The 17002-nt window shown below is 60.9% G+C and overlaps 4 protein-coding genes and 1 non-coding gene across 5 annotated transcripts in view; 3 read left to right on the top strand and 2 right to left on the bottom strand.

The window, feature by feature from the left end:
• Positions 1-7: 7 nt before the first annotated feature.
• On the top strand, positions 8-3528 carry R3HDM4 (R3H domain containing 4; the record flags this gene model as incomplete). Its single annotated transcript, XM_029965357.1, has 7 exons — positions 8-167; positions 306-424; positions 695-818; positions 1265-1350; positions 2335-2420; positions 2741-2796; positions 3384-3528. Coding segments are annotated over 7 exons (735 nt in total), but the record flags the coding sequence as incomplete, so codon positions are not given.
• An 838-nt stretch (positions 3529-4366) lies between these two features.
• On the bottom strand, positions 4367-4473 carry LOC115308045. Its single transcript, XR_003916395.1, has one exon. It is a non-coding gene; the product is annotated as a U6 spliceosomal RNA (small nuclear RNA).
• Positions 4474-4979: 506 nt separating this feature from the next.
• Positions 4980-12281, top strand: MED16 (mediator complex subunit 16). Its single transcript, XM_018086645.2, has 14 exons — positions 4980-5160; positions 5519-5626; positions 5733-5902; positions 6449-6880; positions 7178-7283; positions 7900-8055; positions 8385-8596; positions 8822-9028; positions 9443-9653; positions 9850-9983; positions 10332-10524; positions 10767-10983; positions 11209-11292; positions 12155-12281. The coding sequence occupies exons 1-14, from the start codon at positions 5025-5027 to the stop codon at positions 12279-12281; spliced, it is 2493 nt and encodes an 830-aa protein (XP_017942134.1). The 5' UTR covers positions 4980-5024.
• A 1912-nt stretch (positions 12282-14193) lies between these two features.
• On the bottom strand, positions 14194-16521 carry LOC115308044 (complement factor D-like). The gene is made up of 5 exons (XM_029965361.1): positions 16324-16521; positions 15973-16126; positions 15585-15729; positions 14948-15205; positions 14194-14663 (listed from the first exon to the last, which is right to left on the bottom strand). Exons 1-5 carry the CDS (start codon positions 16385-16387, stop codon positions 14490-14492), a joined length of 795 nt encoding a protein of 264 aa, XP_029821221.1. The 5' UTR covers positions 16388-16521; the 3' UTR covers positions 14194-14489.
• Positions 16386-17002, top strand: part of PLPPR3 (phospholipid phosphatase related 3) — an 8248-nt gene continuing 7631 nt past the window's right edge. The window contains exon 1 of the mRNA XM_029965344.1: positions 16386-16427. Coding sequence (XP_029821204.1) covers positions 16386-16427 — 42 coding nt within the window. The remainder of the gene's footprint in view (positions 16428-17002) is intronic.

Here is a 17002-nt window from a genome sequence, read left to right on the forward strand (position 1 = left end):
GTGTCCCCACAGGAGGATCGAGGACTGCCTGCCCCCGCTGGAGGACTCCCCGTCCAAGCGGTTCTCCCCGTCCAAGCGGAAGCAGTATTATATCAACAAGGCCATCCGCAACTCCGACCTCATCCCGAGGGCCAAGGGCCGCAAGAGCCTCCAGAGGCTGGAGAACAGTAAGGGCTGGGGCACGATTTCTTCCCCAGGGCAGGTGGCAACCTCCCCTAAACTGTGTAGCAGGCAGGGGTGTCCTGGGGGCATGGGGCTTCTCTGGAGGTGCTGTTTCCACTCTCAGGCTTTGCTCTTGCCCCCAGCTCGCTACCTGATGACACTTCTGGAGCGGGACGACTGTGGGAGCGACGAGGGAGAGCTCGACCACTCTGCCACCCCCAGCATCTTCACCGAGGCCTGTAACAACGAGACCTATGTGGAGGTGGGCTCAGCCGCCCCCCGGCCTGGGGCTCACTGGGAGGGCCCTGGCATGGCACGTGGTGCCTGTACCTCACTCCTGAGGAACCCTCTGCCTCCCCTGCCTGAGCTGGTGCACCCCAGGTTCTGCCTGGTCTGGTGTCAGGGCTGGCGTCTGTGGGCCTGGTGCCCGGCTGCTGCTGTGCGTGCCAGAGGGCAATGAGGTCCTGGGGTGGGGAATCTCCAGGCAGATCCTCTCATAGCGAGTTGTGCCTGTGGTGGCTTCTGTTGTCAGATCTGGAACGACTTCATGAACCGGTCGGGAGAAGAGCAGGAGCGGGTCCTGCTCTACCTGGAGGAGGAGACCAGGAAGAAGCACAGGAGGAAGCTGCCTGTCAAGAATGAAGACAAGTGGAAAGGTGCTGGGAGGGGACGCTGGGTGGGAACAGCCCCTCCCTTTCCTTCCTTGTGTACATTTTGGGAAGGGTGACCTTCCCCAAGGGCTGCACCATGTGTTTATGGTAGGGTGGGGGGAGGCCTGATCCCACCTCCTGAGTGTAGCATTGGGGGATTAATGGCTGCAGACCCGCCATGGACCCGGGAGGGTTTGTGGGAGCCAGGAGTGGCTGGGGCGATGGGCACAGCAGCTGTCCCCTGATGGCACAGCCCCAAATCCCCACACTCCCAAACGCTCCCACCTGGGGAAGGCATTGCTGCTCTGGGGGTGACTGTGACCCATGAGAGAAGGGGGTGCCCAGCCACTGGGTCCTCCTGAGAGGTGACACTTTGCAGCCAGAGCCGTCCCGCAGGCTCTGGGGCTGTGACCTGTGTCCCAGTCCCTTTTCCCTTCTCTCTGTCACTCCAGAGCTCCCGGCCTACACGCCCCAGGAGTGTTTCCAGCGCATCAGCCGCCGCCTGCGCGCCACCCTGAAGCGGGGCCGGATCCCCATGGTAAGCAGGGGTCCCAGGGGGGCAGGCAGGGGTCCCGGGGGGTGCAGGCAGGGGTCCCAGGGGGGGCAGGCGGGGCTCCCTCCACAGCCGTGTCCCCAGGGCTGTGCCCTGACCTTGTGTGTGGGCACTGAGCCGGGGCGGTGCCGAATTTCAGAGCAGCTCCTGGGAACGTGCTCCAGTCCTTGTGTGACCCTGCGGTGGTGGCTGGTTGCAGATGGGTTTTCCTGGCTCTGTTCAGATTTTTCTGGCAGTTACAGGACCTTTTCCAGTGGCTGTTATCCAGTCTCTGTGCAATAAGCAGCAGGTGACGGGTGAACCTGGCGTGTTTGCGCATGGGGAAAGCAGTAGAGCATTTGGGGTCTTCACAGTGGCCCACACAAGGTTATTTGGGAAAACTCCAATGCATTTTGAAAGGGGTAAAAGTGCACAAGCTGCTGAGCAGGATGGGGAGAAGTGAGTGTGGGCTCAGGAGCTGGGCTGCCACGCGCTCCCTGCGCTGCCTGCCCAGGCACTGCCTCTGCCGGCCCTGGGGTGCTGGCTCCCCGCTCACTCTGCTCAGTGGGGCTGTTTTGCTGCTCTGTTTGTTTTCCTGGTGCTAATTAGAGCCTCTGAACCCAACCTGGGCTCCTCCTGCCCGCTGGCTTTTGCTTGTTTGTCCTCAAATGAGACGTGCCTGCTGCTCGTCTCCAGGGTCACGGTGCTCCGCAGAGCTGCAGAGCACTGCCCTGTGTCAGGAGGCACGAGGCTCCCCTGGCTGCTCTGAACACAAGGGACAGTGCCAGCCCTTGGCACACACACTGTGGAGTTGGCAGGGGCCAGATCCTTCCCTGCCTCAGGGGCTGGAGAGTTGAGATGTCTCCTGTTCCAGTGCCTCCCCACTGTCTCCCATCCAGATTATTGCCTGGGAGCTGCTGGCAGTAGCTCCTGGGGAGTTGGAGGCCCCATAGTGCTGGGGCCTTGCTGAGCCCCTGCCTCTCCTTACAGGGGACGCTGGAAGGGCTGGAGGAGGAGCTGCTGGCCTTCTTCTCTGTCACTCCCCACTCGGTCTACACAGCGCTGATGGACAACAGGTATTTCCTCAGCTCGGGGTCCTGAGCTCTGGGGTTCACTGTGTCCTGGGGCTGCCCAGTCTGCTGAGGGGCTCTGGGACAGACAGCACTCCTTGGTCTCCCCTCAGCCAGGCTCAGGTCTCCATCTGGGGACACCCCACCTGGCCTGGTCCCCATGGAGCCCTGGGGGAGGGATGCCCTCAGGGATTCCCGTGCAGGAGCTCGTGGCACTTTGTGCTCCCCATCTGCTCCGTGGGTCCCTGGGAGCACTGAGGGCAGGGCAGCGTGTGGGACACTGTTCAGAGGCGTGTTAGCTCTAATCCCATCCCAATTTCCCCCAGCTTCGAGCGGCTCCTGCTCCACGCGCTCTGCCAGTACATGGATCTCGTCTCTGCCAGTAAGTCTTGTGTCTGCTTGTTTTTGGTTTTGATTTTGTTTTTGTTTTCCCCTTTCCTCCATCACTATCTCTCCTCTCCAGCTCAGCCTTTTCCTCCCGGCCCCACCTCGGGCTGGGGCTCACAGATAACCCCGTGCTCCACCCCTGCTGCCCAGAGCTCCCTGGGCAGCCCTGGCTGTGGCCACCAGTGCTGGGAGCACCTGAGGGGGTGGCCAGGCCCTGCTCTGCGGGGGGATTTGGGTGGCCCAAAGTGAGAGGCTGCTTGCAGGGCTCTCTCTCCTGTGGCTGCTGCCTCCTCCTAGAGAGCCTGGGCCTCCCAAGAGGTTTTGTTGCCAAGGTAGGGGAGGAGACAGAGACACCAGGCCCCATCCCTGCAGAGCTGCTTGTGGAAAACAGCGTGAGAGCACTGATGATGGGGAGTGAGCCCACGGTGCTGGCAGGGACACGTGGAGGCGGCTGAGGCTGGGGGGTCACAGAGCACAGGGGAGGCCATGAGCGCCAGGGGGAGGAGTGGAGGGAGGTGGCTGGGCTGGGAATGCCGTGTCTGGGGGACAGGGGTGTGCTGACTGCTCCCTCCCACCCCCCAGGTTCGGACATCGAAGGGAAACGTCAGATGAAAGTGAGCAACAAACACCGCGTGTTCCTGCCCCCCGAGCTGCTGCTCTCAGACTACCTGGGGCAGCTGAGCTGATGCCCCGAGGGCCGCCCTGCCCCTCCTTCGGGCCTCCCCCAGCCCCGGGGACCCTTGGCCCTTCCCTGCTGCAGGAGGGGCAGAGCCGGGGACTCGTGGCTGTGCCCCCGGGGCTGGTGTGGGCAGGGCAGCCCTGCCCGGTACCGCTGTGGGTGCGGAGCAGGTGCCTCTCGCCCGCCCCGCTCCCCGCGCTGCCCTCCTGGAACTGTTTGTGTGTCTATTTATAACCCAGGTGTTTTTAAAAATAATCAGGCGGGGCCAACCCCCTCTGGCGCTGACGCTCGTGGGGTGGTTTTGGTCCAGATTTTTCTGCGGTGAAACAGCTCCCGGCGGGTGCTGAGCCATCGCTGAGCCGGCGGAAGAGCCCGGGGGCTGCCGCGTTCCGGCGCCCACAGCCCGGGGAGGTGTCCAGGGGGGCTCCCTGTGCCCTGCCTGCACCACGGGGCTGTTTTTAAGTGTAATATAGCCTGTGTTTTTTATCACGTGTATGTATATTTACGTGTGTGTGTGCGTGTGTGTGTGTTGGGGGTTGCAGCCCCCCTCGGGGCTCTCCCTGCTTGCCCACAGCTGCCATGGGGGCAGGTGGGGCAGTTTTGGGGGGGCTCTCTGTGTCCCCTGTGTCCCCGACACGTGCTTGCAAGCTGCTCGAAGGGTGTGCCCTGGGGGTCTTTGCAGGTTGCTCTGACACTGCGGGGACTCCCGGGAGCCCCCGGTGCCTGCTTTGCTGGAGGACCGGGCATGGGTATGGGTGTGTTCAGCGAACAATAAACATCGGTGCCCCCGCTGCGGCCTCAGTGTCTGCATCGGGGCCGGGGGGCTGGCGGGGTTGGGGGGTTCTCCTTTTGCAGTGCCCGCAAAAAAGGGGTGGGGGCAGGTGCGAAAAATATGGAACGCTTCACGAATTTGCGTGTCATCCTTGCGCAGGGGCCATGCTAATCTTCTCTGTATCGTTCCAATTTTAGTATATGTGCTGCCGAAGCGAGCACGAACCCTAGTCTGCCTGCGGCAAAACTTAAAGGTCCAGAATTTAAAAATAATTAGGACAGGGTGACTCGGTGAGTTGCGAAAGGAGAGCTTTCATAAGTCAGTTCAGATTTTCCTAATGTTTCAACGCCTCGCTGTCCTTCGATTTCTCCAGAATGCCCGAAATACGCGGGTTCTGTTCGCTGTCGCTGCCCCGGGGGGTTCTGGGTAGGCGTTCATGCAAATTAGAGCCATGAGTTGGGCTGCCCGGCCGCGCCCCGCTCTGAAGACCCGCCGGGGTGTCCGCGGCGGTGCCTGAGGCGCGGAGCGGGGCAGCCGCGGGGGCGGGGCGGGGTCTGGGAGCGGCGGGAGGCGCGCGCGCCGGTGGGTGCGGGCCGGGACCCGACCGGGATCCCGGATCCCGCGGGGACCTGTGTCCCCCCCGGACCCTCCCCGCCCGCGGCTCTCGCGGGTCGGTCCCTGCGGGCCGTGCCCGTGTGACGGGCCGTGTGTCGCCCCAGGCAGGACCGAGCCCGTCCCGCGTCCCGGTGCCCGCCGGGGCCCGGCCGGCGGGATGGACCTGGCGTACGTGTGCGAGTGGGAGAAGAAGCCCAAGAGCAACCACTGCCCCTCCATCCCCCTCGTGTGCGCCTGGTCCTGCCGCAACCTCATCGCCTTCACCACCGACCTCCGCAACGAGGAGGAGAAAGGTACCGTGTTCCCGTGGACCTCTGCGAGCTCCCGGAGCACCGGCAGGTCCAGGATCCTCTGGGCCGGGAGGCCGGGGCTCTGCCCTGGCCCTGGCAGGGAACGCTGCTCTGCTTTTCCTCCCATCCCTCAACCTCTGACAGTGTCCAATGGGTGGTTGTTCCCTGGTTGTTCCCCTAAACCAGCACCAGCTCCACGTCCGTGTCTGGCCCCTCACTGAGTTCCCAGCACAGTTGTTATCCTGCCCAAAATCATTTATGTAAAGTATTTAATGTCTTTCCCCACATCAGCTGAGGGTCTGTGGGCTCAGAAACAGTGGCTGGTGAGGAGGGACAGGGAGTCACCTCTGTGTTCTTGCAGATCTCACCCACATGGTCCATATCATCGACACCGAGCACCCCTGGGACGTGTATTCCGTGAACTCTGGGCACACTGAGGTCATCACGTGTCTGGAGTGGGATCAGTCGGGTGAGCTGGGATCCCTCCTGCTGTCCCTGTGTCCCAGAGCGATGGAGGGCAATTCCTGGGGGGGTTGGGCTGTTCCCCCTGTTCTCACACAGTGCTGCTGTCCCAGGCTCCAGGCTGCTCTCGGCGGATGCCGACGGACACATCAAGTGCTGGAGCATGACAGATCACTTGGCCAACAGCTGGGAGAGCACGGTGGGCAGCGTGGTGGAGGGGGACCCGGTGGTGGCCCTGTCCTGGCTGCACAACGGTGTCAAGCTGGCGCTGCACGTGGAGAAGGTTTGTCCCAGCTCCGGGGGGAACCTGGGCTGGAACACTGGCTCATGTCTTGGCAAAGGACGTGGGATCCCACCTGTGTTCTGTCTGCTCTGAGCTCCCTCATGACCTTGGCCAAGTCCAGTAGGGGAGTTTTTTGCCAAAGAGGAAAGTCGGATTCCTGGTTCCTGCTGAATTCCAATGGGGTTTAGAGCCTGGGTTTCTCTTGGCACTTTGAATGTGTTTCTCTTAGTGTGGTGCCTTAGTTCTGGGCTGGGACATGGAGATAGAGCAGTTCTTTCCTGACCAGTGGTAATTCAGAGGAAATGTGTTTGAGGTGCTGAGGTTTGATCCAGGGGTTTGGGCACAGGACCAACAGGGAGATGAGCTCCCTGTTTGGAAACATATCTGACTGCAGACTCCCAAAGCCCGAGGCTGCCAAGCACAAGTTCTCTGCTTCTGTTGCTTTTAATTCCTGTGGTGTCCTGCAGAGATCCTGCCCCTCTCCCACGAGGAGAGCTCCACAGGCACAGAGTGCAAATGCCTCGGTTTTGCTGACCTTTGTTGCAGTCTGGAGCGTCGAACTTCGGCGAGAAGTTTTCCAGGGTGAAGTTCTCCCCGTCGCTGACGCTGTTCGGCGGGAAGCCCATGGAGGGCTGGATCGCCGTGACCATCAGTGGGCTGGTCACCGTGTCCCTCCTCAAGCCCAACGGGCAGGTGCTGACGGCCACCGAGAGCCTGTGCCGCCTGCGCTGCCGCGTGGCCTTGGCCGACGTCGCCTTCACGGGCGGGGGCAACATCGTGGTGGCCACGTCGGACGGCAGCAGCACCTCCCCCGTGCAGTTCTACAAGGTCTGTGTCAGTGTGGTGAACGAGAAGTGCAAGATCGACACCGAGATCCTGCCGTCGCTGTTCATGCGCTGCACCACGGACCCCGCGCGCAAGGACAAGTACCCGGCCATCACTCACCTCAAGTTCCTGGCTCGGGACATGTCGGAGCAGGTCAGCAGCTGCCCTTAAGGCGGGTGGGAGTTCGATGAGGAACAAGGAGGTGGCTGTTTGCTCCACCTTGGCTTCCCCAGGGGCTCTGAAGGTGACCAGCGTGTCCTGCACTGCCCTTGCCGTTTTGGTGCAGCTGGAATTAGGGACCTCACCGTTACCTCCCACTGATTCCATCCTCTGCTTTTTGCTGGCGGGGCACGACCTGAGTGGGAGCAGGACCCTGGGAAGAGAGGGTGGGAATGGCAGGGGCAGTGCCCTCCCCGTTGTGATGCTCATGAGTGGGGCTCTGTTCCGCAGGTGCTGCTCTGTGCTTCCAACCAAAACAACAGCATCGTGGAGTGCTGGTCCCTGCGGAAGGAGGGCCTGCCAGTCAACAACATCTTCCAGCAGATCTCACCTGTGGGTGAGTGTCTGCACCACGTGCTCTTAAGAACAGGAGTGTGGTCTGAGGGGAAAGGCAGGACAGGTTCTCACATCCCTTATCTCATATATGGGGTTATCCAGAATCCCACATTTATTTTCGGGTGTTCTCAGTCAGATGCTTCACTCATCTGTGTCGTAGGCAGCGACTTGCTGTTTCCAGGAAGTGGTTTGGTTGTCAATTTTGCAGCCATCCTTCCTGCTGTGAGCAGAGCCTCCCAAAGGGCCAGGGTTGGGCAGCAGAGCTGGATTAACCCCCTGCCCAGGCTGCCTGGGCTCCACCCGATCTCAGATAGAACAGAATCAGTCAGGGCAGTGTGTTTGGGGAAATAGAAAGGATTATTATGCATAAGGATTCTCTAATCACCCCCAGCAGAGCCTTCCATGAGGGGAAATTTGGCAAAACAAGTTGTTTGTGTAATTCAGGAAAAAAAATAGGGAAATACAAGGGAAACATATGGGAAGTATATGAGGAATATACTGGTTTGGTGGAATGAAGTGCTTGGTCTGTGATCCTGCTTGGTTGGAGAGTGTGGGCAGAAACGGGGGATTTGATCTCTTAGGGACAGATGTCTCGCTTATTTGCTTATTTTCCCCAGTGGGAGACAAGCAGCCCATGATCCTGAAGTGGAGGATCCTGTCTGCCACCAATGACCTGGACCGGGTGTCGGCCGTGGCACTGCCAAAGCTGCCCATCTCCCTGACCAACACGGATCTGAAGGTGGCAAATGACACCAAATTCTTTCCTGGGTTGGGTAAGGAATTCCTGTTGTCTTTCTCTTAAATACATGGCTTTTGCCTGAAACTTAAACTTCTGGGCTGTACCTGAAGTAAAAATGGGAGCAGAGCCTGTGGAATGCTCATGCAGAACTTTCAAAGGCGTGATGTCTTCCCAGCCATCCCGTTGTGTTTCCGTGGGAAGAGGTGTGTCTCTGTGAAATGCAGACGTGGGGCCTGGGAGCCCCCAGCCCTTTGACTGCTCCTCGTTGCCACGTGGACTTCGGTGGTGGCCGGAGCTTCGGGCGAGGGCTGTGCCGTGCTGGGAGGAGCCGCTGGCTCAGCCTCGGTTGTCTCCTGTCCCCAGGCCTGGCCCTGGCTTTCCACGACGGCAGCGTGCACATCGTGCACCGGCTGTCCCTGCAGATGATGGCCGTGTTCTACGGCTCCTCCTCGCAGCGCCCCGTGGACGAGCCGTCCCTCAAGCGCCCGCGCACCGCGGGGCCCCTCGTGCACTTCAAGGCCATGCAGCTCTCCTGGACCTCGCTGGCCCTGGCTGGCGTGGACAGTCACGGCAAGGTCGGTGCTCTCTTACAGCTGGGTTAGTTCTCATCCAGGCTCTCCGGGTGATGGTGGGTCACTCAGAAAATGCTGGGAATTCCAGCTGTGCGATCCGTGTTAGATGGGAAGGGATGTACCCCATGGCTGCAGGAATTGTTGCTGTGTCAGGAGTGGCCCTGTAGCTTTGTTGGATGTTTTCAAGGTCATTCCTGATGCCAGTGTTCCTTTTCCTCCTCCCTTTAGCTCAGCATGCTCCGCATCTCCCCCTCCATGGGCCACGTGCTGGACATGAACATGTCCCTGCGGCACTTGCTGTTCCTGTTGGAGTACTGCATGGTGACCGGCTACGACTGGTGGGACATCCTGCTCCATGTCCAGCCCAGCATGGTCCAGAACCTGGTGGAGAAGCTGCACGAGGAGTACATGCGCCAGAACGCGGCCCTGCAGCAGGTCGGTGGGCAGGAGCTCTGGGCTCACCTCGAGGGTGGGCATGGGGGGCTCAGGGACTGGGAGTGGGGAGCAGCCAGTGCCACTCCTCGGGAGACAGGTGGCTCTGCTCTGCTGTGCTCTCTGAGTGCCTGGCTCAGGCAGTGCTGGAGCTGGGACGGGCTTCCACGTTAGCAGTGTTTTCTGTCACTGGCATCAGTGGGTCTCTACCTGTTGGAGACTTCGGGTGAGATGGTGAAGTCTATTTTTGGCAGATTCTGGGAACAGCAGCATTCACGTGCACAATGTTCATTATTCCTGTCACTCCTGTGGCAGAAATTGAGAGCAGAAAATAAAGCAGCAGCAGCAGCAGCTTTAATGAGCTTATGCTAATTCTGCCTTTCCCTGTGCCTTTTGCTGCATCTCCCCGTCGCCCAGGTCCTCTCCACACGCATCGTTGCCATGAAGGCGTCGCTGTGCAAACTCTCCTCCAGCACCATCGCCCGTGTGTGTGACTACCACGCCAAGCTCTTCCTCATCGCCATCAGCTGCACCCTGAAATCGCTGCTGCGCCCCCACTTCCTCAACACCCCGGACAAGAGCCCCGGGGACCGGCTCACCGAGATCTGCTCCAAGATCACCGATGTAGGTACTGACAGCTCACGGCAGCCCACACTGCCTTCCCAGCGTTTGGGGTTGGATTGTTCCCCATCGTTCAACACAAAGTGCCACAGTGTCTTAGCAACTCCTGGGTTTGAGGAGGAAGAGGAGGGTGACCTCCCTGGGGAGGATTTGAGGTTTGGATCCATCTTCCTGAGCCAGGTGATGTCTCGCTTCTGTTCCAGACATTGACAAGGTGATGATTAACCTGAAGACAGAAGAGTTTGTCCTAGAGATGACAACATTGCAGTCCCTGCAGCAGCTCATCCAGTGGGTGGGGGATTTTGTGCTCTATCTCCTGGCCAGCCTTCCCAACCAGGTGAGACCTGGAGTCCCAGGAACAGACCGAGGGGGTGCAAACACCCGTGGGCAGTGTTAGGGAGTTTTAACCAGGACCACATGTCCCTGTGGGGTGTGGGAGGTGCTGGGGAGGAGCGTAAGGATCATCAGAATTAGGGAAGGGCCCCTCCCATGCCCACTGGGGGCCGGTGGCGCAGTGACCGGCAGCACGGTACCCACAGGACTCAGGGAAAGTGATGCAGCTCTGCAGGCCTCCCGCATCCCTGGCGGCGGGTGCTGTGGGGTGAGTGCTGCTGGAACAGGAGCTGTGTGGGTGCAGAGCACTGGCAGGGGCGGGTGTGACCCCCCAGGCCGTGTCCCTCGGCAGGGCTCCCCGGTGCGCCCCGGGCACAGCTTCCTGCGCGACGGCGCGTCCCTCGGCATGTTCCGGGAGCTGATGGTGGTGATCCGCATCTGGGGGCTGCTGAAGCCCAGCTGCCTCCCCGTGTACACGGCGACCTCCGACACCCAGGACAGCATGTCCCTGCTCTTCCGGCTGCTGACCAAGCTCTGGCTGTGCTGTGAGTGTGACCAGTTCCCTGAACAGTAATTCTTGCCTCGGTGGGGCTGGTGCGTGCAGGGACTGACTGTGGGACGTGACTCCAAGGGGGTCTGGTGCCTTCGGAAAGGGCAGGTGCAGCTGCCAGGGTTATTGTTTTCCGGGCTGTCTTGGCAGTGGAGGAGGAGGGTGCATGCAGCTCTCTGGAGCCCTGAAGCAGGATTGTAAAAGTGTCGTTGGTTCTTTGCTTCATTTTCCATACAGGTCGTGAGGAAAATCACATCACGGAGCCTGACGATGCCCTGATCGACGAGTGCTGCCTCCTGCCCAGCCAGCTGCTCATTCCCAACATCGACTGGCTGCCCATCAACGACGGCATCATCAGCAAGCTGCAGAACAAGCAGCTGGTCCGGCTGCAGTTCGGGAAGGCTCCTGGGCTCGTTGGCCACACTGTCTCTTCCCAGTTCGATGCCTTTGTCAGGTACAGACATGTGGAACGAGTGGCTGCTGTGGTGAGAAGGGGTGTTGCAGGCGATGCGGTCTCTTGGCAGCTCTGTGGTTTGGGACACCTGGGGGTTTGACTTGTCCTCTTGCTGGATTGACCCAAGAGCAGTTTATCCTCTCTGCTCGAATCCAAATGCAGCTCCCTGTCCTGGGAGCTGCCTGTGGAAAGTGACACTGGGCAAGTCCTGCTTTCCCTCCCCAGGGCCCCCGGACAGCCCAAAATTGACCACCTGAGGCGGCTGCACCTGGGCGCGTACCCGACGGAGGAGTGCAAGTCCTGCACCAGGTGAGTGACACAGGTGTCACTGCTCTGTGCACCAGGTGAGTGACACAGGTGTCACTGCTCTGTGCACCAGGTGAGTGACACAGGTGTCACTGCTCTGTGCACCTGGGCTTGGGCAGCACTCACAGTCCTGCGTGTCCTTCAGGAGCTCTCTGAGGCTGGTTATGGCTGTGGCTAAGATGTCCCCAACCTGGGACACGCAGGGCATTATCAGAGAGTGGCCTCTCTGTGGCCTGGCCCTTGGGTTAAAAATCAAACAGATGAGATTTAAGTTCATAAATTAACAATCTGGTCAGTGGAGCCAGAATCGGGCCTGGAGGAGTCTCTATAGTGACTCCTTTATATGATTCCCAGTTCTGCAGGGCTGGTCCTTAAAGCACCTGTGTGCTTGGAGTGGGGTTGGGGTAGGAACCACCCAGCACCCCTGCTCCCAGTTTGGGGTCATCTTTCCACCCAGGCTCGCATTTCATGCTGGCCTCCTCATCCACCCTCACGGGAGAGCCTGGATTTCAGGATAATGGCTCAGGGAAAAAACATCCATCTAGTCATGTGATTGAATTAGCTTTAATTACTGGGTTTAATAGAAAGCCTCTGTAGCACATCATTTTTGTGAGATGACTGTTCCATGTGTAAACAGCAGCTGGGGCTGTTCCGCGCCAGGCTCCGGCTCCGGCTCCAGGAGGGCCCTCAGCAGGATTGTTGCTCGCTGGTTTCAGCTGGTTTTGGTGCTCTCAAGAGTCACCTGCAGATGACAGGAGCTGGTTTCCCCCGTGGGTGGCCCCACTCCTGCGTGATCCGTGCAGCAGCCCAGCAGCCCTGGCTCTTGGGCCCCCCTGGGCTGGCTGCACCCCCCGTGTCCCCCCAGGTGCGGCTGCGTGACGATGCTGAAGTCGCCCAACAAGGTGACAGCGGTGAAGCAGTGGGAGCAGCGCTGGATCAAGAACTGCCTGTGCGGGGGGCTGTGGAGGAAGATGCCCCTCAGCTACTCCTGAGCCCTTCCTGGGGCACAGTGGGGGCCAAGAGCTCTGTGGGGCTCCCTCCATGGAGGGGTCGTGACAAGGGCACAGCAGCTCCTCTCCTGGAACAAACTGCTGCCACTCTGCCTTGCTGAGCTGTGCTGGAAAACGGAGTGGAGGGAGCTCTTCTTTTCCAGGGAAGAGCTGGAAGGCAATGCCAGGGGTTTCCCCATCATTTGGGGCCTGGGAGGGGAGAGCCTGGCTGTGTGTCAGGGCTGTGCTGGCAGAGCACTCTGGGCAGAGAGAGATGACGGGGTGGCTGGGGGGGAAGAAGGTCCCAAGTGTGGCGAACAAACACCTGGTTCTTCATATCCATCCTGTGTTTCTGGCTGCTTGAGAAGTGCCACGTGGGCTGGGCACTCCTGGGCCTTGAGCAGATCTGCCCCTCTGACAGGAGCTGTCGCCTGCGTGCCCATCAGTGTTGGATCAGAGCAGGAACACGAGTGCTGCTGCCTGGAATGAACCCCCCTTTGGCTCTTGCTGTTGTAAATAAAAACTCCCATAATTTTGTACAGAACATGTGGTTTGTTTCTGTGGTGTGACGTGGCCACCCAGTGCAGGGCCAGGGCAAGGGAGCCATGGGAAAGCCCCCAGTGCATCTGTCAGGAAAAGAGCTGCCAGGGGCAGGGGAAATGGATGTTTTCAAGGTCAGTGCCACATCCTTATGGACATGTGAGTAGAAAACATGAAATCCTTGGGGTTGGGTAAGTCTCCAGCTTCGGGCAAAGCCAGACACTTGAGCGGGTCGGAGGAGGAGCGTTTGTGATGCAGCCGAAAATCCTGTTGGACTTTTGCCCTCCTGTGGCCCCCCTGGCTGCTGCTGCACTGGACAGGAAATCACAACCTCCTGGTGGCAGTGAGGCTGTGCCTGTGGAGCCCCAGCCCTTTGGGGGTCAGGTGGGTGACTTGGGCCTGCTCTGTTCCCCAGGGTCCTTCAGCTCTTAGGGAGGAGAGCCTGGAGCCTCCAGCTGCCCTGCGTCCCAACCAGCCAATTTCATGTCCTCACACACCCTTCGAGGGAAGCAGTGAGCCAGTTTTTGTACATTCCTTCTGGAAGTGCATTTTCATTATTATTGAGAACTGGAGCTGGTGACAGAGAGCTCATTCCCCAAACTCCAGTGAATGTTTCACTGCACAGAGCTGGACGAGCTGTACAGAGCTTTCCCCCTCGCTGTTCTGCTGGTTATTAAGGACAATCAAATGTCTAATTAGGAAACTGCACCTTGTTAAGGCTCTTTTCCCCTGTAAGTAAAACTCAACCAAGGCCCTTTGTGAGTCTCTTTTTCTCAGAGAACAGGTTTGGGGTTATTTAATATTTGATTGGGAACAGGGAGCAGCAGCACAGCGCTGGGATGGAGCAGGGGGATGGAGCAGGGGAGCAGACATTCATGTCCCACCCACCATGGAGCTCCCAGGATGGGACTGGAAGGGTCTGGCAGTGCCCTGGGCCATGCTGCTGCCCCGCTCCCATCCCTTGTGCCTTGGCCCCGCTCCCTCCAAGGACTGGGGAGTTTGGAGAATGAGGGTCTGTGGGGGGACACGAGACAAGGACCAGGGTTATGGTGGGAAGATGGGGCTGTGCCTCACCCTGCTTCTTGGCTCCTGGGGCAAGAGGGACCCAGTGAGAGTCCTGTTGGGTCCCAGCACAGATCCCTCTGTAGGAGCTGGAGCAACTGCTGCTGTCTCAGCAACAGGCAGGTTCTGCTTTCCCAAGTGTTCACACAATGACCCTGCAGGAGGTCCCGGCTGTGGACCTTATCATGGCCACACCGCAGGATGTGTCCCCTGCTCCCACCCGAGGCCACACAGTCCCCAGGGGCTCAGTCTCCACATCTCCCACCCCATGTACAGCTCCCCTCAGTGGGGCTCCTGCACAGACTCCCAGCTCTGCAGAAGTCATCATCACTTTATTGCAGCGATCGTGGGCAGCGTTTCGGGCACCTTCAGCGAAGCCTGTGGGGGACTGTGACCCCCCATCCTCCCCCAGCTGGGCCCTGTGCTTTGCAAGTAGGGACCCAGGGACCCCCTTCCCTGGTTCCCTGCCGTCCCCTCCTGCTGTGGGGGGACGCTCTGGGAGCAGGGTGGGCAGTGGGAGCCCCTGGTGCGCAGCGGGGCAGCGGCGTGGGTGCTCTGGCCGTGCTGGCAGCAGCAAGCCGTGGCGTGGAGCAGGTCCCCGGGGTCCCCTCAGCGAGTGTCCCCCTCCCCATCGGCGGAGGCCATGACGCCGTCGATCCAGGCCGCGTACGGGGCCAGGCGGGTGTAGATGGCCGGTTTCTTGTAGTTGCCGCAGATGCGGGAGCCGGCGGTGACCACTGCCTCGGCCACCCCGCCGCAGACCAGGGGGCCACCAGAGTCCCCCTGCAGGACCAAGGCTCGTCAGCACGGCCAAGGGTTTGCTGGGATGCCCCAGCCCATCTCCCATCCCTGATTGTTGTCTCCAGGCTCCTTTGGGCTGCCCTGCAGTGGCCAGCACAGGGTACGGAGCCCCCTCACCTCAGGGACGTGACCTCCTCCTGCCCCGCTGCCCCGACCTCTCCCAGGCTGTGAAAATTCTCCTGCCTTGCCCTCTCCCGGCCCCCCCGGGGTGGTTGGCAGCCCCAGCCCGAGGGTCCAGCCACGGGCCCACGGGAGGCAGGCGGTACCTTGCAGGTGTCCTTCCTGCGGGAGTCGGTGCACATCATGCTGTTGGTGACGGTGCCGTCGTGGCGCGTGCGGTGGTTGCAGACGTCGCGGCTGATCACCGGCCGCTCCACCTGCTGCAGCCTGTCGGGCCTCCTCCCGCTGTGGCTGGTGATGCCCCATCCCGCCACCTCGCACACCGTGTCGGGTGCCACGTCCCTGTCCTCCCGCTGGAACGGCAGCACCTGCACGTCCGCGTTCAGCTCCGCCTTCTCCTCCAGCTGCCACCAAGCAAGAGGGGACCCGGCTCAGGGGGGCAGCTGGGCCACGATCCAGCAAGGCAGGGCAAGCCCAGCCCTGACACGGGATCACCCCAGGCCTGGCCACGCTCAGGGCTTTGCCTCCTGACCAGAGCCCCAGGGTGCAGGCAGAGACCAGAGCTGGAGCCACAAGGAAGATGGAGGCATTTGGATGCAGCTCAAAGGTCTTTTGTGGGGGAAGCAGGGATAGTCCCATGGGACAGGGAGGAAGGCACAGGGGAATCAGGCCCAGCACGACCTTGAGGGTTTTCTCTGGCCTCAGTCAGTGACCCTGGAGGGTCTCAAGGGACAGTGGGATTTGCAGGAGTGGGGAGGAGGGTGCCAGTGGCCCCAAGCCCACCTGGAGGAGGAGGAGGTCGTCCTTGTTGTTGTGCTTGTTGCTGCCGGGGTGGGGGAACTGGGCACGCACCCGGTACAGGCGTTTGTGGGGCTCCTGCTCCGTGAGCGAGTGTGCCCCCAGCAGCACCTGGAAGAGTTTGTCACCCCTGGAAGAGAGTCAGAGTGTGGGACAAACAGAGTGGGAGTATTGCTGCACCAAGCCATGGAAATGGGGTGCTTGGGGGACTAGAGAGCCCCCCAGGGGTACCAGGAGCCCCTGCAGCCCCTGCTCAGCCCTCACTGCAGATGGGATCAGAGCCCCATGCTCCCACACCAGAGTCAGGGCTGCAGAGTGGGATTTGGCCCTAGTCCAGCAGCCCCCCAGGCACGGAGCTGACCCCCCCACTCACGTCTCCTCGGTGCAGTGGGCAGCGCTCAGCACCCACTGCTCGGCGACGAGGAAGCCCCCACAGACGTGCTGCCCGTCCAGCTGCAGGGAGGCCATGAACGGCTTCAGGTGGGGCCTGGCCTCGTAGCCCCCCAGGATCCGTCCCCGAGGCTGCCCTGCGGGAGAGAGGCCCTGTCAGGTGAGGGGCACAGGGCAGTGTCACTCCCGTGGTACCCTGCTGGGTTCCTGGACCCTGTGGGTTGTGGCAGCACCTGGCTGCAGGTGGAGGCAGGAATTGGGCTGGGCAGGAATCCCCCATGCTGGGGATGTCGCTGCCCTGGCCCCATCCCGGGGTTCAGGGGGGTGCACTCACCGTTCACTGTGGCCCCGAGCAGCAGCAGCACAAGAACAAGGACGGGAGCAGGACTCAGCCCCATGGCTGTGGAGGAGCCCGGCGGTGCCTCTGCCCAGCTGGGGGTGTGGGGGAGTTTTGGGGTGCGCGGGGGCTCCGGGGTGGACGCTGCTCACCCAGGGCTGGGGCTGGGGCTCCCTTTTATGTCCAGTTTGGGACGGTGGGGGGGGCAGGAAAGGGGAGGTGAGGGAGAGCGGGGGGGTTTCCGCAGCGTGGGCCGAGTGTTTTGAAATATTCAGCTTATAAAAGGGGTCAAGAGTTCTCGGTATAAACAGGGTGGGAGGAGGAAACAGCCCGGCCCAGCTGCCGGCCCTGGCACACGGCACCGGGGATTTCTGTGCCGGGGTTTTTGATGCCTAAAAAGTTCCAGCTCGTGGCACATGAAGGCTCCAGCACATTCCATCCCCCCACTCAGAGCAAGGACCCCCGCCAGGCGTGGGGGGGTCCCTGGTGGGTGCTGGGTGCCAGCTCGGTGGGTGCACAGGGATGCAAACCCATCGCCTGGGTTTGCCCTCGGACTGACAAGGACAGCGGGGTCAGGGCCGCGGGGGACACCCCAACCCCGAGGGGCTCCTGCAGGTGGGGGTTGCGGTGGTGGGAAGGGTGACGGCAGCGACAGGGGCGGTGTCCGGGGTGGCGG

Source organism: Manacus vitellinus, unplaced genomic scaffold (genome assembly GCF_001715985.3).
Source record: "Manacus vitellinus isolate BGI_N305 unplaced genomic scaffold, ASM171598v3 scaffold_99_pilon, whole genome shotgun sequence".
Classification (NCBI taxonomy): domain Eukaryota; kingdom Metazoa; phylum Chordata; class Aves; order Passeriformes; family Pipridae; genus Manacus; species Manacus vitellinus.

Coding starts and splice junctions, on each gene's coding strand:
- MED16 (XM_018086645.2), top strand. CDS start 5,025: ATGGACCTGGCGTACGTGTGCGAGTGGGAGAAGAAGCCCAAGAGCAAC. Junction 5,161..5,518: donor CCGCAACGAGGAGGAGAAAG/GTACCGTGTTCC, acceptor GTGTTCTTGCAG/ATCTCACCCACATGGTCCAT. Junction 9,984..10,331: donor TGGCCAGCCTTCCCAACCAG/GTGAGACCTGGA, acceptor GTCCCTCGGCAG/GGCTCCCCGGTGCGCCCCGG.
- LOC115308044 (XM_029965361.1), bottom strand. CDS start 16,387: ATGGGGCTGAGTCCTGCTCCCGTCCTTGTTCTTGTGCTGCTGCTGCTC. Junction 16,127..16,323: donor GCTCGGGGCCACAGTGAACG/GTGAGTGCACCC, acceptor TCTCTCCCGCAG/GGCAGCCTCGGGGACGGATC. Junction 15,730..15,972: donor GCCCACTGCACCGAGGAGAC/GTGAGTGGGGGG, acceptor ACTCTCTTCCAG/GGGTGACAAACTCTTCCAGG.